This window comes from Scleropages formosus, chromosome 1, assembly GCF_900964775.1.
Source record: "Scleropages formosus chromosome 1, fSclFor1.1, whole genome shotgun sequence".
Lineage (NCBI taxonomy): Eukaryota > Metazoa > Chordata > Actinopteri > Osteoglossiformes > Osteoglossidae > Scleropages > Scleropages formosus.
This window is the reverse complement of record NC_041806.1, coordinates 32,159,058-32,182,232: the sequence shown is the minus strand read 5'-3', so window position 1 is coordinate 32,182,232 and position 23,175 is coordinate 32,159,058. Positions and strand designations below refer to the sequence as shown.

The window sequence follows — 23,175 nt, the reverse complement described above, 5'->3', positions numbered from 1 at the left end:
ACGTTCTACCCTGAAAGGCATCAGTATGGATGATTGCTTGAGGTTGTGTGTGAGAGAAACAGAACAACAAAGGTTATGTAACTGGCAGGTGAACTACAGACTGTTCTACAGAAAACATTCGTCCAGCTGCAGCCCATTAACTGGCCAGTGTGTCCAAAGGGTGCGGGGTGTCCCCAGGCCCGCTGATGACGACATCTCCAATACACACTGCGGCCGTACATGCAGATCGGCTCCACGTCACTGCTGTTCTTCCCTCATTTCTTGTAACACAAAGCAGCTGTGTACTTTTGAAAGAGGAGTCCTTTCGAGATCACTCCGACAATACATCACGTAGGCGTACAAATACCCAGAGCGTGATGTAGTCCAGTCACTCGAATCTGCCATGTATCTTCTCTATTGACGGAACATTTAATAATAATTAGCAGGGAAACGCACATGATTGGACATTTTGGGTAGAGAATGAAGTTCCAGAAAATGAACGCTGGGCAGCCATGCGGAGTCATATGGCATATCGCTACCCTACAGTGGTCCACAGTCAAATTACCACCAGGATGCTCGCTTGTGAAACCCAGCACAACAGAAGTAAAACGATTGTGTCCCCTGTAAGCTCAGAACAAACAACGCAGACAACAGCTCCAGCGCTTGTGTGGCTTCAAAGCTCCAGCTTTGGACACGCTGTAGGCTAATCCCTGTCGAGGAACCAACTGACCGCACACCTGCTCACAGCTTGCTTACCAGCACCGAGCTCTTCGCAAGTGGCCCTCGGCAGTCCACACCGGGAGCCTGGAGGACGCAAGTCGCAGCCCTGGGAAATGTAGGGAAATCCTTTTTCCACTTGGAGATGCCCATGTGCAACAGAGCTTTCAACCCAAAAGCATGAAAAATTTGCAGCCATTGAAGAGGTTAGCGCACGTCAAGTGTATCAACAACCTGCGCCACAGATGAGGGGAAGAATGGAGAAATTTGAAAGACCACAGCAAACTGTGACTTCTAAGAGACACAAAGAAAAACCATTTTTGACAGCGAAGGATTGGGCAGCCATACAGCGCAAAAGGTAACCAGTGGAACGACAAGTATTTTTAGGCTAAAACAGTGGTTTTAACATGTTTTATTCAGTTCCGTAACCGCTCCCACTTTCTCTAAAAGGAACACAAGAGCCACTCACTGTGGCAGTGATGTCAACCTCTCATTTGCTGATGTACAGCAGTGCAGAAAACGTGTGCTTGTGTATAAAACACTTTATCTCACTGTGGGGCCTTTGGCAAACTCTGCTTCAGTACAGTAGCAACAGGGTTCTTTTTACTTCAGTCTATAAAGTACACACAAATTAGGCAATGAAACAACTGTTTGATGACTTTCCACTATATACAGAGAATTTGTACAGTTAAACATCACATTTTAAAAACGCATCTGAATAAAATAGAGGTGACCAGTGCTTTTAACGTTCTCATGTACGCAAATATAAATGTAAAACGGCTGTTAAAAAAATGCAGCTGAGTGCAATGATGAGTTGACCTCTGTGTCCACCGCTCTAGTCTTCTGTGGGATCACCCACAACAAAACACCTCCCCCTCTTCCTTCAATGCCAGTCTGAAATGTGTACCGCAGGTTATCCAACAAGTTCTGTAGGCAGCCAAAGTGGCGTCAATAAGGACTGTAGTGGTTTACACACACACACAAACAAACAAAAGAAAAATGGAAAACTTTAACTTTGGCAGCAGTCTTTTCGGCTTTTTGTATGGTCCACTCCAGTCTGTGTTACGCTCAAACAGAAGAGTTTGATGTCCAAACAGCTCCGAGATTCCCGCGTCTGTCCCTGCTTACAGGACCTCGGCTCCTATATGAATTTGAAGCACTTGGTCTTGTCGTGAGGCAGTCGGGTCTTGAAGAGCACAGAGTCCACACGGAACTGCGTGTAGAGCAGCGGCATGTAGCCGTACACCTTTACAAAGAAGTTGATGCACTTGTGGCGCTCATGGAAGTGCGAGTCATCGTGGGACAATGCCTGGGGGCAGCCGGGGCAGCGGAAGGTCCAGCGAGATGTCACCTGATTGAGGAAGGGGGCAGGGGTAGGTAATGAAGCGGTGATCAGAGAAAAAAGGAAAAAGTCAGGGAAGAAGGAAAAGGGACTGACCATGAATATTCATGACTATTACAAATGACTGTGTACAAACACTGGACATTAAACAACACGCCAGCACTTAGTAGTGTGATCACTAGTAACACTGTGAAACTGAGCAACAACCTATTATTGTCCAGCATTATTATTATTATTATTATTCTTTACACCACCAACATGACTGAATCACTGTATCTGGATGCCACATACATGAGTCCCTCCCCCACAATGTCCGTCCCAGTGACTCAGCACTTTAAAAGACGGACACATCCTGAAGCACAGGGCTGGCTGCCCACCTTGATGGGCGGTTTGCGGGTGATGTGAGACACTAAGAAGTTCATGGCGATGTCCTCGCAGTTGATGTACTCATCCACCATGTCCCGGATGGCCTGGGGCATCACGTACGAGTACAGGTACGCGTAGTACTGAGAGCCAGAGAAGTAACAGACGGGACAAAACGGGTGGCAAAATGAGAGAAGTGCGGATGAAAGCACAGCATACAGACAGTTCGGAGGAAATTACATTCCTTTCACACATTTATATTTATGTACACACACATTTACAATTCAGGTTACCAGTTTTGAAATCTCTCAAATCGGGGACCAGACTGCACCATAGTCTATACAAAAAAGACTGAAGCATTAATTCATTTTATATTGCATTTTACCTTGTTTGCAAGAATGTATTTCCAGAGGCCATGAGAAGCACAATGTAAAAGGGCAGCTGGCAGTGTGGTGGTTAGAGCTGTTGTCTTTTAACCCAAAGGTCGTTGGTTCGAATCTCACCTACTGCTGTAGTACCCTTGACCAGGGCACTTGCTCTAAATAGCTCCAGTAAAAGTACGTAGCTGTGTAAATGGGTAAATAGTTGTAGGAAGCTGTGAGCCCAGGACACCAAGTAGCTTTGAAGAAAGCATTAGCTTAATGAATAAACAGGGTTTAAATGGCATTTAAATTCAATCCTCGAGCGGACACTTTTCTCCAAAGGGTAAACAAAAACGCATTTTGTTCAGGGTATCTGAAGGCCATCAGAAGGGCCCCTACACCACCATAGATAAGCACACAAGTGACACCAGCAGACCTCAGTTATGTGCCGCCTGGTAAAGGCTACCTTGTGAAAGAAGGCGGCGCCGGTGAGCACCATGGAGAGCTCGCACGAGTAGTTGGAGTTGTAGAGCCAGGACTGGTGGCTGGCGTCCCAGGCATGGTACCTCCCAGGGAAGCCCACGATGCGGTCCCGCGCCTCGCGCCACACCCTGATGGAGCAGTGCTTGTTAGCACAGCATGCCTGTCTCCTTGCACATTCCTGTTGAGCATTACACACAGTTCTGCCTAACTGCTTCCTAAACACTGCTACAATGGAATTTATAACTCACACATGGATTGGATTAACACAACTGGAGGCATTTCCAAAACTAAAAACTGCAAAGATACATTTTAGCTTCGCTAGCTGTCGCAAGTGTAAAATTAAGTGGCAAGAACTCACTTCTCTTCTGTGGCACCGTAATCAACTCACCGAAAGCCAAACATGATTTCGTCGTGCCGCAAATGCGCGTCATCGTCAATGGACAAGATGGCCTCCGTCTCCACAACATCCCAGGGCAGGAAGCGGTTATTGAGACTGTTCTTCTCTGTGCGAACAACCTGAGAAGTGAAATGGGAACGAGTTCAAGAAACAAGGAAAAAAATAACCAGTGTAACTTATTTTGCTGTCTGTGAACATGCGACAAACCTACATTCAACCTACAATTACGTCTGCAGAACAGCATAACATCCAACTAAAGAAAAAAGTTGCAAGATAAAAGTTTTGTTAAATATTTACACAAGGTCCTTCAAATGTTTGCACAATTAATTTTTCAAGATAGGTATTTAAACACATTTTCTTTACTTGGCTGGTTTCAAAAAAATTTTTCTGCAGAACAAACGCTGCCTGTTTCCACATCGCCATTAGTTGGCAGTAAAGAGCACCCAAACAGAGTAAGAACACAAGACTGGATTAATTCAACTCACTTCCACAATGTTTACAGCTCATGATTGGTATTTGAACATTAGGGATCCATAACCAGAGATGGAATGTCAGAAATGTTTATCAGATAAATCAGTCAACAATCATTTTGTGGAGGTGATGCATTTTCATTTCCAGTTAAGTGGGTTTTGATTTTAACACAAGAAAAAAAAAATCATAATAAAGGTTTTATAGGTTTTTTTTTTTTTTTTTTTTTTAAAGCTATATCCAAAACTTCTACAGAACCCACCCAGCAAACTGAGGTACATCCATTACATTTTTATTGATTGTATAGATAATAAAGTGAAAAGCGTAAAGACATTTTAATGAATTTTAGTGAATGTGACATAGCGGTTGGATTTATGAATAGAGTTAAGAGCCGATTTACAAATAAAGTTATGAGCTGATTTATGAAACCAATTGTTCATAATTTGGGGACCACTATACACTTTACATACATTTTGTTTAATGTGAGATCATTATAAAACAATTCATAAAAGGAAACAAAAATTTAGCAGTACATCTCTCTATACTAGTGCAGCTTAAAAAAAGATTTGCCACTTTGGATTATTCCCACGCACACCGTCACACAAGTCTTACATTCAGTTGGGAAAAAGTGTTCGATGTTTCAAAGGCAGCTTATGTGTTACACATTGTCTTTGAAGAGAAGCAAGTATTGCGCTAAATCACACGTTTCCTTTGTTGCCATGGTTCCCTGCAGAAAAACTACAAACGTCCATGTCCAGCTTGCAAACAGCCACAAGCTCTATGCTCCAGACTATGAATCTGCCAACACCAAAAGCATCTCTAGATGTGATCTGTCAGTCTGTGAAGAAAGCATCACCCTCCTTTTAAGGATAACTGTCAAGGCTGCAACAGTGAGTAGTTCCGTAATGTTGGTTAAAGGTGCAGAGTGAGATGTAGTTCTCTCATGCATCTATGGCTTTAACTGAAAATTATTTACCATGCATATGTCCCATTCAAATTCTACAGAAAATGCTATGGACATTTCAACAAACATTTTGTTCACTGCCCACTCTGTACAAAACGTATGCAGAAGCATACAATGCTTATGATGGAATCAGCATTTATACTCTTTGACAGCTTCATGAAATGGAACAGTCAGTCAGTCCTTCACTATAATGACTACAGCTATCAATCTAAAGCAAGGTGAGGAGAAGTTACTGTGGAATAGGGAATATTTATGAAATCCAAATTTTAACCTGTGGCTGCCTCTACATAAAGTATGCTATTGGACATTAAAATTCTAACAAAAAATTACATGCATGAATAGCAGCTTCTGAGAAGTATACAAATACCGCTAAAAATTCTTGTGGGTATGTTTAAATGCAAAAGGCACATACTAACAACCAAGTGATTCAGAGAGCTATGTATTAACTAATGAAGATAACATGCTAAGACATGGCACTCAACAGTAGTACAGACAGACACCCATACAAACAGTGAATGCAGATAAATTCAGAACTAATGCAACATTTAAAAGCAAAAAAGTGAGTTAATGTGTAACAAAATGACAAACTATTTGCCACCAGCAACTACTATATCCTATAACAAATGCTTCGCATGATTTATTTGAGGCCCATTAAAAACATTTCAGAATGTTTAATCTGTATTTTTATTTCCAGAAAAGTTACTGTCATAAAGCTGAACACATTTACATTTATTTATTTAGCAGACGCTTTTCTCCAATGCGACTTCCAGTGAACTCTATGTATTGTTATCAGCCCACATACCTTATTCACCGTGGTGACTTACACTGCTAGATACACTACTTACAATGGGTCACTCATCCATACATCAGTGGAACACACTCTCTCTGTCACTCACGCACTAAGGGGGAACCTGAACAGCATGTCTTTGGACTGTGGGAGGAAACCGGAGCACCCGGAGAAAACCCACACAAACACGGGGAGAACATGCAAACTCCACACAGACTGAATGGCGATTGAACCCACATCCTCTTGCACCACACAGGTGCTGTGAGACAGCAGCGCTACTCGCTGTGCCACCGTACCGCCTACACATCTGCTTCAGTTACACTGCTACTAAAAGAAACAGTTGTTGGTTGGTTGCAGCAGACCATATCCTGTAGAGACAATAATATTCCCTCTACAGCATACCTTCATTCCTTCCTTTATTCATTCCTGTTCCACCCAAGTCCCCAGGGATGTGTCTTCCGTCTCCAGTAAACACATCACAGGTACAGCACTGCCTCAAGGTACCAAGCTCTTTCTAAACCTTTCCTATTCCTTTTAAATGTAATCATGAATAAATTAACATTAAATCTAATTCAGGATCAGGTTCAGGATTCTAGTAACAGCCTACAAAACAATCAAGTGAATCTGCTCCCCACCATCTACAAGATCTGCTCATACACCCCAACCAGACTGCTACGCTCCTCTACCTCTGCCTGCTTGTTGGTCCCACAAATAAGAGGTCTAAAACCAGAAACAATAAGGTTTTTGGTTCTGGTTCCAATGTGGTGGAATGACCATCCCTTCCTCACTCAGAACTGCTGAATCAGTCTACATTTAAGGGTCTGAAAACACACCTCTTTCAGAGTCACTTCTCCTCGACCTCATAAATGCTCCATAAATGTGTACGTTTGTAATGTTGACTAATGGAAACGCCTATTTGCAGCCACTGGTGTAATGTACACTGGTTCATACTGCAGAACGTGACAAATTGACTGTACTCTAGAATCACATTTCTGCATCCAACTCTCCTTCTGTGGATGTAATGCACTTTTTGTATTGTTCTCCGAGAGAGCAAAGCACCTGCTAAATAAATAAATGTACAATGTAAATGTCAGTGGTAACTAGAAGTGCATTGAGTTTAGTTCCAAATACTCATCAAAACACTGTCAGTTTTCAAAAACGCGTACATTCATCCATTATCAATAATCAATTGTCAAATGCAGGGTTGCAGTAATCCAGGGTCTATCCTTGAAGCATAGGGCATGAGGTAAGGTACACCCTGGAACAGGTGCCAATTTTATTTACATGAAGTGTACATTTTGAAAAGAAGTTAGTACAATAAAAACAATGTTAGGCAAACAGGAGGTATTACACTCAAAGCTCATTGCTGACCACTAACTTCATGGATTATTTTTGAACGAGAGAAAAATGCGCTTACCACAATAGGAAGGCCAATGTCTGGCCAGAGAAGGTCCTCAGAGGGTGGTTTGGGGGAGTTCCACACCACCACCACCTTGTTGAGGTAGGGCAGCCCGTTAAGTCTCTCCAGGGAGTTCATCAGTACCTCCTCCCGTTCGTACGTAAGCATGACCACAGTGAACTGTTCCCGTGGCACGTTTCCCCCAAGAGCTGCCTGAAATTCCTTCCCTGAGCCCCCTGTGCCTCCTCCGATGGGACGGAAACCTGTCCCCGAGCCCAGAAACTTGGCCTCGGATGGCAGCACAGGGTCCAAGGGTGTATGAGGGAACAGGTGAAAGGGTCCTGGTGGGCGGTTCCAGGCACGGTAAGTGTCTGCAGCTGTGCAGGTGAAGTTGCGCAGGTAACGGGGCGAGGCATACGGTGGCTCCGTTTCCACCGGCCCCAGGTCCAGGTCCCCGTTGTCGGCCATGTTCGGGTCAGTACCAGCAGTTTTCCCTGCCTTGTGGGGGATCTCCTGGGCAGGCTCCTCTCGAATGGGAGCAGCTGGTATCTGGATGCGTGTGCGGATGCTAGCCAAAATGGTGCCGAAGACGCTCTCAGCTGTGGAGAAGTAGGTTTCCCACAGGAAGCGGCCCTGGCGCCTCATGGCCAGCAAGTCATTGTCAGAGATGCTACGCAGGAGGAAGTGCAGCTCCGTAATACGGGGCTTCGGCACCAACAAGGCTGCCTCATTCCAGCTAATCATGTCATGATAGGGCAGCCGGGAGTGGTCCCCCAGTATAACAGGGATTGCGCCAACCTCCAGGGCCTCAAACAGGCGCATGCCACACCCTGCAGATGCTAACAGCTGTCCATCACCTGGAGAAATTACTAACGCGAAAGTGGAGGCCTTCAGCACCTCCAGTCGCTCCTCGCGCTCCCCACAGAGCGCCCACTCTGTGGGCAGACTTGGCTGTGGTCGGTTCTTGCAGGTGAACTCCACGAGCACCTGGTCAAGATGGCTGTCCTGTACTGCCTTCAAGGTGCCGATGATGCGGTCATCGTAGTCAGCAGGTGGGTCGCCCTCCATCTCCTCCTCGAAGGACTGGGGTGGGCCTTCTTGTAAGCTGCTCCTGAGTGACTCAACCTTCTCTCCTTGGAAACTGAAAAGGTACTTTCTCTTCACTGGCACCTGAGGTGGCACCTCTAGGAAGTTGGGCTCAGACAGTGCGTGGACCAGGGGAGACACCACGAGGTCGAAACCCACGCGGTACTGGCGTTCCAAAAAGGTAGACTGCGCCACTGCTGCTCGGCCAGTACTCACGTTGTAGAGGAAGTTTTGCGTCATGGACTTCCTGGACAGGTGGACCAGCAAGTGGTTGTGTCCATCAGTTCTCCAGAAAGGTAAGGCATGCAGCTGCTTCTCGAGGTTGGATGGAGAGAGAGAAGAATGGAAAGGAGACTCCTGCAGTTCCCCAACAAGCACTACATACAAGCAGGCAATGTTCGGGTTGTCTGTGACATAAATGTTGGTTTTTACAGCGGCAGCAAAAGCCTGTCTAACGAGAGGGTCCAGGTTTTCACCCCAGGGGTAGGTACCTGGGTCATAGACATAGACTGGAAACCCAGAGGTCAGTGGGCACCTAGAGTAGTCAAAGCAAGAGTGAAGCCTACAGGCACGGGCTGACTTTGGCAGCGGAAGCCCTGCATCGTCCTTGTCGGGCAGTAGGCGGACAGGAAGAGACAGCTTGGGCTGGTTCTGCGCCATGAGCTCCTTGTACGAATGCTCAGTCTGGCTGATGACATTCTTGAGCTGCAGCAGGTCCTGCTTGGCATTATCGATGCTCTTCTTGCAGGCCTCGATCTTCAGGTTGAGCCGTGCAATCTCACCGTTCAGCTCCTGGCGCTTGGCCTCGAGCTGCAGGAGCTCCTCACTCACAGACTCGCGGATACGGCACAGGTCTTGTACATGCTTCACCTCACACAGCTCACCCCCCGGCCGGGGCCCGAAAATTCGCTTGTCCGGCCCCCCAGCCTCATCGATGGTGGTGAGATAATAGTGTGCTATCAGTGGGAAGAAAACCAGGATGAAGAAGAGTGTGAAGCTGAGCCAGGTCAGCCGAATACGGTTGGAACAACGCAGAACCCATGGCTGGCCTCCATTCCCCACAGCACTGCCGTTTCGCAGCATGTTGTAAGCTGACATGCTTTCTCGACGCTCAGATAAAGTGGATGTCACGGAGGATCAGCAGCCATGGTAACATTTTATTCAATACGTTGAACAATAAGTCCACAGCTCAACAACTAGATTTTTTCCAGATCAAACTTATGATCGTTTTAAGTCCATTTTTAGTGTTTCTTTTTTTGCACAAAGAGAAGGCGACTTCATCTTCCTGCTCCTGGAACAACATCAGCTGAGCTTTCTGTCCTTCCCATCCACCTTGCTGTTGGGAGCATCTGAACTCTTGACCCATGTAAGAGTAGTAAGCAGCATGTGGTCAGGAGAGGAACAGAATAAGCCATGACACCCAGAGAGGAGTGCACTTTCACTGCTTACATGCCTGCCTAATGGCATCATGCGAAAGGTGCTGCTTTGTCCACGCTGGGAGCCCCTTCACAATGCTCGGTGAGGACAGACAGGTGAAATGCCTTCGAGCCTTCAAACCTGGAATGAGAAGGAAATCCTCTTATTTCTTTCAACCTGGAACAGTTTGGACATATGTCCTCAGTAGAAGAGGACTTTAAATAAAATGTCTCACATGTCCTTCAGTCAGTGATTTCACATTGTGCACAAGAGCCAATGTGTCAAATTCTTAGCAGGTACAGCAAGAACACTAAGCAGTGTATTTGCATATTGATAGGCTACACTTGTCCACACCCAGTGATCTTTTCACCTGACAACACGCTAAGTCAACTACAGCTTCTAAGAGGTGATAAGATATTGCTACATTTTCATGCACTCCTGCCATGCCTGCCTAGATACTTTCTGGGAACTCTATTTTTTCCTTCCCCCACTTAATTCATCCCTTGACTCATCCCTGAACTCTATCTACCATGGTACAAATCAACGTATTAAGTATGCCACACTTGCCATCATAAAACCTCCTATGTGACTGTGCTACTAGGAGGATTGATGGGCAAGATCTATAAAAATCAAGCTTATTTTTAAAACTGTCTCTATAAATGTTTCACTGATGTTTAGAGGCCTGCTTCCTACCGACTTTGCTGGGCAAACTGCCACCATGTTTACATCTGAACCCCACAAGACCAAAAGGAAGTATTAGGTGAGAGATTTGTAATTTGCAATTAACAAGTGGAATTGGTGTTGATTGGAGCAGACACATTCAAGCGAGCTGCATATAATCAGATTGCCACCTGCAGAAGAGCCTTATGGTCTCAGCAGGGATATGCGCATATGGGCAGTGCCTACTTCGTCATGAATATTTAGCGTCTTAATATCACAAACTGCATTACAGTTTTACGAAGAACCATTAGTTAAATAGCAGCCAAACTAACATCTAACCTCCAGCGTGGTGCTCTACATAAAACAAACTTGAGTTTTCACCAAATGTGACTCCAAGAACTGTTTTTAATTTCCCCATTTCCAACATAGGCACATAGGTTACCATTCCATGTCTTTCTCTTTTTAATCAGAATTCAGCAGAATTCCTGCCAAGATGACGACTATGAAATGTCACAAAATGATGAGAAGGAAAGCAGATTCAAAGGATAAAGAGAAGGAAAAAGATTTAGCAGATTACAAATCTTAATATTTTGAGAGCAAAGGCATTATATAAATATTCACTTTGCTGGATGCCACACGCTCTGGCATGGACAGCTCATGCGTACAAAGCTGATCTGGATTGCCTTGTTCTGAAAGGAGGCAAATCCATCGCAAGGGCATCATCCCCATCCATTTCACAGCTAAGCACTTAGCTCTGCTGCGAGACACACAAAAGCGAGGCACGTATTGCTAACAATTAGCAAACACATAAGCCTCAGGCAACAAGACGGCATTCTGGCATCCAGCTTTGCCCCTCAGGGGGAGGGGGCAGGAAGTCTCAGTTCATTGCTCAACTGTTTCGTTCGCTATCTTTCCGGTTTCTTTTTAAGAGGGAAGGGAATCTGAAATTCTGTCAGGTTCAGGTTGCCTACACTTAAGTCCGCCCCTTAATCTACCCACTATTTCTGTCAGTGTTCAGTTAAGAAATGTGACTGAAATAACAATAAGTCCTAAAGCACACATCACCCTGACATATCAGGGACTAACCCACTCCGGTGGCTACATTACTCGAGCCTCCCAGTAAAGGAACTGATCTACCACCACTTACTGTAATCCCAGTTTCAGAGTAGACACTTCTCAAGTGTCAGTCCACACACATTTCTCCTTAATGAATTCTGGAAAAAAGTTCTTATAAGGTGCCACAACACATCCCCTGCAAACTGTTACTATTCTGCATTTTTAAATACTCCCTTACTATACTGGGGAAGGGGGCCCATTGCTTCCTTTTCCTGGCATAAGTGAATGACACTGAAGGAAGAAACCCAACAGAGCCCGTCACAAAACCACTTTGAGTACAGCTGCAATCCTCACGCTTGCATGACGAAGGCTGCCAAGCAACAAAGTGAGAAGTCTTCCATATTTTGGCACACCCCTGTTTGAGAAATCATTTACTCAGCTGGCTGTATCCCACTCATCACAGAATGCATGAGAATGCTGAGACTTTCCTTGGTGGATCAATGTACTGCAAAAACAAGGTTTACTGGCTGTCCAATTCTATCAGCTCTTCTCTTTCTGGCAAAGGCCCCTGATGGTTCTAAATTATTAAGCAGCCATCGGTCTTCCTCAGGAGTAGGTGAGTTCACGTAACTGGATGGAGCCGGAACGACTTACTTTGACACGAAGCGGTGTGGCTTTCGCTCCCTCTTTACTGCACAGAGGTGTTATACACTTGGAACTGAAGGGAAGAGTTTCAGAGGGCCATAAAAATCAAATCAAAAGACCCATTCTCTTTTTTCCCCCCAACAAGGAGGGAAGTAGGGAATCCCCTTAAATTCAGTCATTATGCGCTTTACTTGCTAGACATACACAACACATGACATTCGCACTCCTTTAACTTCGTGGACATGCTCCATCAGCCGACTACGAGAGGAATCAAGGGAAAAACTGAGCTTTTTTTCAAAGCCTAATATGTGAGCATCAAGCCACATGCTGGTTCACATAACTAATCCCCGACTGCATCGCTCTCACAATAGCCCTTCCACCAACTAATGTGCTGTCCTGCTGCCCCCAAGCAGCCAATGGCAGAAAGGCAATAACCAGAATCCTCAGATTATTTACCGTAAGACTTTAGAAGTTCCACAGTAATAGAAAACAGATGGGGGCACTTTCTGCTAAATGTCAGTTCTAATCTGAGCAAGTTCTAATTAAGCAACCAGCACATTATCCAGGGTAAAAACTAAAACGTTGCCATTTTGCTCCAATTTAGAGGTATGGTGCCGTACAGAGTAGTGCTGCTGTCTCACAGCGCCTTGGTGGTGTGTGAAGTTTCAATGTTCTTATTTTGGTGGGTTTCCACTGGTTGATCTGGTTTCCTTCCAATCCAAAAACATGCTTTGAAGTGAATTGGTGACCAAAAAAAATTGTCCATATGTGGGCATGTATGTGAGAGAAAGTGTGTTTCACTGGTGCACAGATGACTCATTGTAAGTAGTGTACCTAGCATTGTAAGTCACTTTGGGTGAATAAGGTGTGGGCTGACACTACATAGTGTTCATTTGAAATTGTTCTGCGGAAAAGCACCTGTAAAATGAATACATGTAAATGTTGGGTTAGTGTTATGAAACGATGTGAAATATGGAACGTTTTGTCAATTTGTATACAGAAATACACTTTCCATCTTTTTTGAATAAAACAAAACAAGGTTTGTCATAAATACACTTTGTCCTCAACTCAGGAACACACTGGGCATCGGTGTCTGTTCATAACTGAATTTGTTCATAAACCCAACCATTGTGACACTTGAGCTAAACAAAATATGTCCTTTGACAATGGTTAGGGTCTGTGTAAAAAAAAAAAAAAGATTAATTTGTAATTGTGCAGTCCGGCTGTGTTCTAAAGTCTATCCTGGGAACATGGTCTGATGTATTTGTTTCTTTGCCTTATGTCTGTGTTGAATTGTTCTGTGTCACTGTGGGAGAAACGCGCTCTATAAAAATAAATTGAACATGGGGTGAGAGACGAACAATGTAGATTACATACTGGTACGTCAATCTTTCATGAACCTGAAACAACACGTGCAATGTTCATCAGTGTCTTGGCACTTTGCTTTTTTGCCTATTGCTGTAGTAACAAAGACGCATCTCGGTTTATTTGTTGGGCAGATTCTATAAAAGTCTTATAACATATCAGCTAAAGTAGGGTGGAAGACTTTTTTTAAACTTTAAACCACATTAAAACAACTAAAGTGAAAATCAAACACCTACTCTTCACAAACTCCCATTTAATGCTGACTGATTCATCCCATAAAAGTGCAGTCTTTGCTACTGTTTGCTGCAAACACCACACAAAAGCTCTAAACATTATGGAAGCAAGCTCATTATTAAGGTGAAAACTTGAGTCTGCTTTTACTCTATCACGCTATACTGATAGAATTTACAATAATCATGCCAAATGAGTATTCCAACAATTCTTAATGCACACATATAATACAAAAACATTAAGCTAACAGTATAAAATTTGAATTCAAGTAATACTAAAGTGTATTGTGTGAAACAGATGCACCGAACAGCTTGAACAATCGAAAGAAAGGTTTTAAATGAGAGGTAAGCGAATATATATAAATTGACAAAGCGTAAAAATTATGCAGTGAAAAATCAGCACATTCAATATAAAGGAAGTAAGGCACCTCTGAAATAGCATGTCTGCTACGCAGGATGTATAAACCTAGGGTCAATGTCACACCCAGTGCTTCCCATGCAGAAACTGTGCAACGTCTGCAGAGCACTTGTGCTGTTAGTAAACACACTGTGATTTCACCTTCTCGGCAACAAAAGCAAGGGGACATACTTTTACTACCCTTCTTAATGACAGACAAGAAGCTGAATTCCTAGTTGCAGGATTAAAAATGTCATGACACCAAGACTGAATTTCCTTTCACGGGAGACAAAGCAAAAGTATTTTCATTTTATAAGCCATGTGCCTGGAAATTGCCATTCAGGGTGAGAAGACAATGAGGCTCATCACTAGGCACTAACTTTCAAACAAACCTCTCAAAGCTCAAATTTATCAGTTCCCTAATGGACATCCTGTGATATAAAGGCCCATTTATATTCACTACTTCAACTCTGCAACTGTTTAAGAGCCACAGGCTCTAGAAGTGTTTAGGAGGGTCCAGACCAGCGAGGTCTGTTACGGGAGCTAGAGAGCACCTTCCTAACCATGGAGAACTCAAAATTGCCTTAGGAACAGAGAGAGCCTAAGAATTTCAGGCAAACTAATTTAAAAATATTTAAAAAAAAAAAAAAAAAAAAAAAGACACCAAACATGCATGCGCCAGGGGCCACTGTGAGGGTTACTTTGGAGATTCCAATGTGCAGGTGCTGGAGTCATGAATTCAGCAGTACACATGTCAACTGACATTATACAATCCCTCTGCAGCATCCAGCATCCTAAACTTGGGCCGTTAAGAATCATCAGGCTTTTGATATGACATTTCTATCAGTGATTAGTCACATAAGGTATACTTTTGTAGAACAAAAAATAGAAGCCATCCCCTGCAATGACAACTCTTGGCTACCTCACTGTACTGTGAGGTACAGCCAGTAAGTTCTAAGACTGACTGTCATGTGATGCTGATGTGGTTGCGCAGCACAGGAGCATCACAAGGTGGCCAGTCTCGGAACTCTCTGACTACTGCATATCCAACTCCTGTGCAGGCTTTTAACGTAATATGCTTCCTGCTCACTTATACCTACAGGCAAAATACATGTAAAAAAAGACTTGAAAACATGAAAGTCAAAGGGCACAAGCACAATCCAGCTGCACAGAGCAGTGTACGAGGACATGCTACATGGAGGACAATTTTTATAAAGGGATTTAAAGCAAACCACTCAAGAACGCAAGTCATCTGGGACTAATAGCAAGTTACAAACATTCCCCAGTGGACCCTGAGCGATTAATGGTTTCTGTGCCTAAACAATGACCATAGGGGCAATGCAATCGAACAGAAGGGGAAGTAAGATGACAGGATGGGGGCAGGAGACGTTCTGCATCGCTGCTGCCACACATGGGACTCGGCAGCTGTTGGCAGGGAGTCCCTCCTCAGCAGCAGCGATAGCCTACCCTACCATCACCACCCAGAGAGTGTACACACATACACACACTTCATTCATGCCCCATTCCAAAGGGATTCTAAACACGAAAGAATCCTGTCACCATGTTCATTCCATAAATCCAAGTGCAAGTACAGTACAGCACCTTGCTTCTGGCCTGCCTGTCTACCACTACCACCCCTGTGGATGCTGTGCATACTGCTGACTATGCCTCAATTATCAGTCAACAGACATTCTTTTCTTGTTACACACACACACACACACACACACAGAGTCTAAGTGGGTAAGGGTGGTGCAGACACACAGCGACACATCCTTTGAATTCAGCTCATCATCAACCTCATGAGCTAAAGCAATGCTTGCGTTTCTAATTCTGAGTGATTTTCGAGCTGTAGAGAAGAGTGATTATTGCTGCCCCTAATGGGTGGCCCATGCATTCCTGCAGGCAAACAGGCATATGGGGCTGTGTGCACCTCCCCACCCCCCTTCTGCATTCATCAAAGTCCCCAATGTTCCTATTTTCATTGAGTCACTGAGTGTGAAATCTGCACCCAAGTGAACCGGAGACGGTGGCGGGGCATAATTGTTACTTTCAGCTTGCACTAACAGCACTGCGGCTATGTAAATGTTACGAGGGTCTTCTGACAAAAAAAAACAGGGCCATGTGATAAAGACTAAAAATGCAGACATGTAGGGGGAAAACTAAAAAAAATTCTGACACAGGGAAAGGTACTCAGTAAAAAAAAAAAAAAAAAAAAAAAAAAAAAAAAAGAGCAGCTCCATTTCACAAATAAGAGCATTCTGGCCTTTCTGAAGGCGGCCTCTGGAACTGACTGAGAATCAATCACCTGATGTGGCATAAAGAACATCACAATTCAGACTGGAGATTTAAAACCCAGCAGGGGAACAGGAGGAGGGAGAAGAGGTCAGGAAGAGAAAGGCCACTAAGGGGGCAGGTTAACACCCATATCTACTCTTGCACCACCGCTGGGTCAGGCAGCCGCAGGGCACAAATGACTTGGAACCTGTTCATGGCGGCTTTTCCGACAGAAAGGCTGTGAATTTGTGCGGAAACTGAGCAGGCCTTGGAGTGAACGTGTGACGGCCATGCCCAGTTACAGTTTATGCTACAATTGGCGTGAATTATCGAGCACGTAGCATGCCCGGTGCTTGCTGACTCTCGCTCTTATTACTCACAGTCAAACCAGTATAGCAGGGGAACCAGGACAGCACTTGGCAGGCAAAGGCTCGACCTGTGACACCGCTTACAATAGTGAACTGCAAGGCCTCAGAACATATACTTAACTGTACAAACCTGTCAAGGCTTTTGAACTAGTAAAATCATTTATTGATTGTTTTCCGGCTGGAGTAAGGGTGCTGATTCGTGTTCTTCATTTTTTCCTGTTCAGTGCTATGCAATGGAAGTACTTCTGAAACTTAGAGCAAAAAATTTTTTAGCTTTTTACTTTAATTTTTCTTACTTTGAGATCAGGTGTTAACAAGCCAGTGATTCAGTTTTTCCTTGAAATTTCTGGAGGAATCTCACTTAGTCATTTTAGCTGCTGTGAAGCTTCCTTCAAACTGTGTTCACACGAAACTCAAGATTATAGTTCCTCCCCAATCAGTCTGCTTGGCTGATTTTGTTTAAACTTTCACATAAGCAGACTTTGCCAAAAATGTCAGAAAGTCACAACAAACTTCTACAGCTGAAGATGTAAAAACTTAGATCCAACACAGACACAATGTTCCTACTGTTAATGTCCTATACAAACTTGAAAGGCATATTTTACTAGCATGGAAAAATCACTTATCAAAAGCAACTTGCGGAGCACAGTTGTGCACTACTACTACCCACTGATGCTACTTTACACTATACAGAATTAGGTACTGACTTCCTTACTTTGACAAAGTGACCTCTTAAATAAAACCCTTCATTGACATTAAATGGGAAAAATGTGTTCCTAAACCACAAAAGGTTCACCTATATCTATCCCATACTATTACTTCTACTTTACAGGAGTGATATGTAACACAAAGAAGGAGGGAAGTATGGGTCACAAAGTTTATGACACAGAAATAGAACAATTTCCTAGCTGAGAATAGGAAATACAATTCAAAACAAAGCCAGGAATATCATAACCGCTTTGAATGCCGTAAATGCCAAATTCCTTGTATGTGCAAACATACTTGGCTTTTAAAGACCCACATTGTCACAAAGAAGAGCAGGGACTACGATGGACTCAATCGCAGAGTTTATCTGCAAGAACATGAAATCAACACAAGGGATAGTGGAACACTAGGAGACACAAAGGAACCCAAATCGAGCAGTGAGGTAAGCAAGATTCAGTGTCCTTCCTTAAAAGGCAGATGTTAAGGCTGTCTGTGATGAGGTGGTCAACTTGTGACATACATGTTCAAAATGTGTACAGAAAAGTTGCTTTTGTTTTGCTATTTGCTTCCATCATTTATCTTACTATTCGACTTTGTGTACTACTGACTTGTTCGTGAATGGCGAGGCAAATCCCACCACACCAAATGTGTGCCAGGCGAGATGATGCAGACCATATAAATGATAGTCTGCACGGATTAATAATCTTGGAGTGGACACACAAAACCTGGTGTCGGGAGACCAAATAATGGGGGATGAATGTACATAGTTCACACTTTGTATAATATTATATGCTGTGTGTAATGTGTGTTTGGAGGGGGTGGTGAGCAGTTTACTCCTACCAAGGGGTACATGACCCTTCCTCCCACCTATTTCCATGCCTTTACCTCAGTCAGCTACATTGGCAGGTAAAATATACTTAGTGCACGTGTTAAGATTGTAACCGATTCTGCTTTACAAGTATGTGCTACATTACCTATGCAATAAGCATTTCAAAGCAATATACTGTACACCATCTAAAATGCTTAAGTGCTTATGGAACACTCCCAAAAAATAATCTTTTTCCAGTCCCTTTGCAATTAAATGGCAGCAGATGGTTCATATATGCTTATCAAACAATTTAGCAAGACTGAGGCTGTTTTTCCTGAACTCTGTTATACAGTACATCCCTTGGCCATCAGTGGCAAGCACATCTGCTGTGTGCTACAGGGCAGAAACATCTACCCATAAGGCCTGGCCCCATGCACAGACGGTGTCCACACCAGGAGAAGCGGAGAAGAAATGAGAGCAGACAAGCACTGCAGTGCTTAACACTGTAGCTTGACTTCATCACAAAAATTCCAAGTCAATTAAAGTCACAATTTTGTGTCGAAATACACAAGAATAATCAGGTGCAGGAAGATAGTACTGTATTTTACACCGAAGTATGTCAGCACAAAATTTGCATGTTTTTCCTTGCAGTTTACTTGGAATATCTGATTGGCTGATCATCTGAATCCCTATTAATATGCTGATTTTTTTTTTCCATCCAGCTCAGCCACTTCTGCAGCAGCTACAGCCTGATCTGTAAGTTAATACTCATTCTTAGCATCTTCTAGACTGTTCCAATTATTTTAGAATTGAGAAATCATTCATGAGAAGGATGAACTCAAAATTATTAAAATCTCTAATCACTAAAAACATTTGGCTCTGATTAAACACGTCTCAAGTTTTATCACCGATTGACATGCACCTGAAAAACATAACCAAATGTAAATATTTAAAGACACATTAAATTCTAAAGAAATGACAAAGAATGGTATCAAATTCCAGTAGATGAATTTCTGAACGTGTAAAATCACAATTTTAAGCCACAAGCTGTTACTGTGTAAACCTCACCTATGAAGTGAACGTGTGAAAGCAGCGTTAGCTCAGACTGACACAAAAATTTAACCTTTGTGAGATTAATGCAATTCACCGCACTCAATGTAAAGTTACTTTAAACCATGTACAGTCCTAGAGCCTCTTATGCACTTTTGACACCTGTACACAACATGAAACACCAAGGATATTTTGCATGTCTATTGCTGTTGCCCACTTACACTATGTAAATCAATAATTAATAAGTGCCTTTCTTCTGTTCAAAAGCTGGCATTTAATTACTTCCTAACAAGGTGAAACCATGACTTTGCCTACAAGACAGAAACAAAAACCATTCTAACTGTTGTGACCTTTCGTTTTTATGTTCTGGAAGTGAAGTACAAGCACCTGCGTGATGTGATCGGTCAGGCTGACTGGAGGACAGATATAGGACCCAAACATCCCACTGCTTCGCTTCACTATAACAGCCAGTTTACACGCTGGACAAAGTGTGGTACTGTGTGTGACAGTGCCAGGGACACCAGGAGAGATAGATGGAAAAATGACGGATGGAGGCTTGAAGAGATGGGTGGCTGGAGAGCTGGAGAAATGAAAAATTGGAGGATGGAAGGGATAGGGTGAAGCGATGGAGTAACAGAAAGATGAAGGGAGAGGATAAAGAGGTGGCGAGTTGGGGGAATGGAAAGATGGGAGAATGGAAGGGATAGTATGGCAACAGCCAGGACAAAGAGATTGAGGGATGTACGGATGGAGAGGTGCAAAGGTGTTAGACTGCAACGCTTGAGGAACGTAAAGATGAAGAACCCTGGTTAATGTTCCCTAGAAAAGTCACACTCCATAAATCATGAATCTAGCTGTAAACCATGAGAAACAGGGACTCACAGCAAATTCTCTTAAAGAGCTAAAAGTGGACCTTCACTGCACTGTGTAGTCAAACCATAAAGGCGTATGAATAGCATTTCAAAATGACACCTTTGCAGAACTTAACTGAATACATCTACTAGTAGGTGGAAAAGCGATGCAGTGACACGAAAACCGAGATCACGAGGACGAGCATCTCGGACAAAAACCGAGATGAAGACCATAATCTCGGACGAAGACCATCGTCTTGGATGAAACCCATCACAGATGAAAGCCAAGATGATGAAAACCATCATCTCATACCGTACGCAAACCAAGACGGAGAGACCGGCATCACCTCAGCAGGATCCGAAAAGGCAAAAATCCGACAGCCTAACGTCCACAAGAAGGGCTCAGACCCTAAAGCTCCACACACCTCCCACCCTAGTCGTTCAGGACGGGAACATATGATCAGTCCTTTCGATCTGCCGGAGCACATTTCGCCTCTTTTCTCATTTTTTTCCTCTCAGAAATGCTTTATTTCCACTCTGAGGTAACTGCTGCTGTGTATGTATGTATGTATGTAACCTCGCGCCTCATGCCACCCGCTCGGGGTCTCTGAAGTACTTACACAGTCTTGTCTTACAATGTCCCCTAGCCTACGGACAATTACAACACACAGTAACTGAAAGCGACCGGAGGTAAAGAGTGGTAAATCAGAGTAAAACACACGGACTTGCGGTGCAATGCAAAAAAAATAAAAGCGCTAAGGGGAGCGGAAAGCGGCAGCTGCTCTGCTCGTCACGCGCTCACGCCTCGGTTTGCTCTCTCTCTGTTCCTCAAACTAAAAAGCTCGAGTCCAACGGAGAGAAGTGCGGAGAGGGAGGGAAAGTGCAGCGCAGACACGACCAACGGCACCGTTACCGGCTGTCACGAACGCGCTCGCTGCCTTAGCTAGCCCCCCGCGTCCCCGAATAACCGCGCCTCCGCGGGGTCACCTCCGCACACGGGACCGACCCTCCAGCGTCCTCGGCCTCCCATCGAGCAACTCTGCCGCCGGAGCTGGAAAAGGCGACAAAAGAGAAAGGCGCTTGTGCGCGCGCGCGCTCGGGCCAATCCCGTGGCCGCGGTTCCGAGTTAGCTTCGCCTGCTAACCCCGCAACACAGCCCGACTCGAGGTAGGTTCCCACTCACCCGGTACTACGTCGCTTGCTTCGCACGACAAAAATCCCACAGCAGCAGTTAGTCCGCCTTGGGAGGGCAGCGACCCCTCACTGTGCTCCCCGTTATTGAGAAAACAATGTCTTTCTTCATTCTGATATGTTCGTTGTAGAAATTTTACGTTTAAAGTGCAGCGCCAGCGACGCTTGCATGCGCCCTGCTCGTAACGAGCCTGTATTGTCGGAGTGGGGACTCAGCTGTAGCGAGCGCTGCCGCCCCGGTGCATTCTGGGTACATTCGGTCCTTCCCTGTGAAGCGACAGCGCCCCCTGCTGGTCCAAAGCGCAACTGCAGCACCCCGGGAAGCTCCGTGATGCAATGTGTTCGCACCCGGAGCTCCGCTCTCGCCGAAAGGTGCTGCAGTGGGAGAACAGATGCGCATCTTCTCATTTGTGGCAGAAGCATCCAGTTTCTCCAAGTCTCCTGCTGCTGATGGGTTTCTGCAAGCAAAGCACTGATGCAGAATTATATATTATTACATTACATGTAAATTTGTTGTGTTTCTGTGTAACACCAGAAAACAAAAGCGACATCAGGTCACCGTACATCATACTACATGTACCACCTGAGCTCTCAAAGGTTTCAAAGTCCTCCATGGCACTAGAATACTTAATGGCAGCACTGGTTTGTAGCATTTAGGGCTGTCGCCTTCCACTCTGACATTCCCCTGGTCAAACCCCATTTCTACAGTCGAACCCTTATCAAGGTATTTACCCTGAACTGATATGGTAAAAATACCTTGCTTTGCAAAGGGGCAAGTCATTGTAAATTTGCTTATGTAATAGTGTTACGATGCCTTGCACAAAACTGACTGATCAATAGAGGTTAAAGTGGTGTTCTGCTTGGCAGGGATTGACAGACAGTGTCCCATTTAAAATTTTATGTGAAAATAGATGACACTTTACTACTTTTTTAATACTCATAAAGCACCATTTATGGCTGTCTGATAATCTTAATGTACCCGGAGACACATTTACAAATGTTATATATCTTATTTAAACAAACATCAGTTTGTAAGTTTATAACTTACAAGACTGCTAAGCATGCTGTGTACAGTTAGTGATTTCAATTAAAATCAGACTTCATCATTCAATAATTGAGAATACCTAAGAAAAGATGAAACAAACATTTTTCAAGACAAATTACACTCTGAAGTCTGAGCACTAGGTTAAATATTTTAATGGCTTGAAACTTAGCCAAATATTTGGTTCAGTAGTTGTCCATGTAGTTCCAAACTTTCTTTTTATTTATCTGTAGGGCCAGTACAAACTGTAAAGGTATTTATTTCATTGTTGTAATGCATGGTGGCATTGTTACTGCCAAATTCCATATTATTATTACTAATTATTGTTTGTCATACTATAGCATACACACACACACTTTCAGAACCGCTCGTCCCATACAGGGTCACGGGGAACCGGAGCCTAACCCGGCAACACAGAGCGTAAGGCCGAAGGGGGAGGGGACACACCCAGGACAGGACGCCAGTCTGTCGCAAGGCACCCCAAGCGGGACTCGAACCCCAGACCCACGGGAGAGCAGGACCCGGTCCAACCCACTGCGCCACTGCACCCTCCGACACACAAGTAGTGCAGGTGAAAAAACAAGTGAACCCCAAGTTACATCGTTAAACCAGGTAAGTAGAATAAGGTGTGTAAATCATAATCATTTACTCACTTTATAAGTTTATTGCAAGATTTAATATTTAGTTTTATGAGTTTAATATTGGGGGGATGTGATGGCACAGTGGGTTTGGCTAGGCCCTGCTCACGTCTGCGGTTCAAGTCCTGTTTG

The 23,175-nt window shown here is 44.1% G+C and overlaps 1 protein-coding gene across 2 annotated transcripts; it reads right to left on the bottom strand.

Moving 5' to 3' along the window:
- Positions 1-50: 50 nt before the first annotated feature.
- extl3 (exostosin-like glycosyltransferase 3) lies at positions 51-21,633 on the bottom strand. Of its 2 annotated transcripts, none has more exons than XR_001965269.2 (6): positions 21,356-21,633; positions 7,280-9,904; positions 3,635-3,762; positions 3,230-3,424; positions 2,416-2,544; positions 51-2,047 (listed from the first exon to the last, which is right to left on the bottom strand). XR_001965269.2 is itself a non-coding variant. In XM_018735331.2 (6 exons), exons 2-6 carry the CDS (start codon positions 9,443-9,445, stop codon positions 1,838-1,840), a joined length of 2,778 nt encoding a protein of 925 aa, XP_018590847.1. In that variant the 5' UTR covers positions 9,446-9,904; positions 21,356-21,628; the 3' UTR covers positions 52-1,837. The 2 variants fall into 2 exon arrangements, 1 of the variants encoding a protein (XP_018590847.1); XM_018735331.2 differs by having other exon boundaries at positions 52-2,047; positions 3,230-3,374; positions 21,356-21,628.
- Between the last annotated feature and the right edge of the window lie 1,542 nt (positions 21,634-23,175).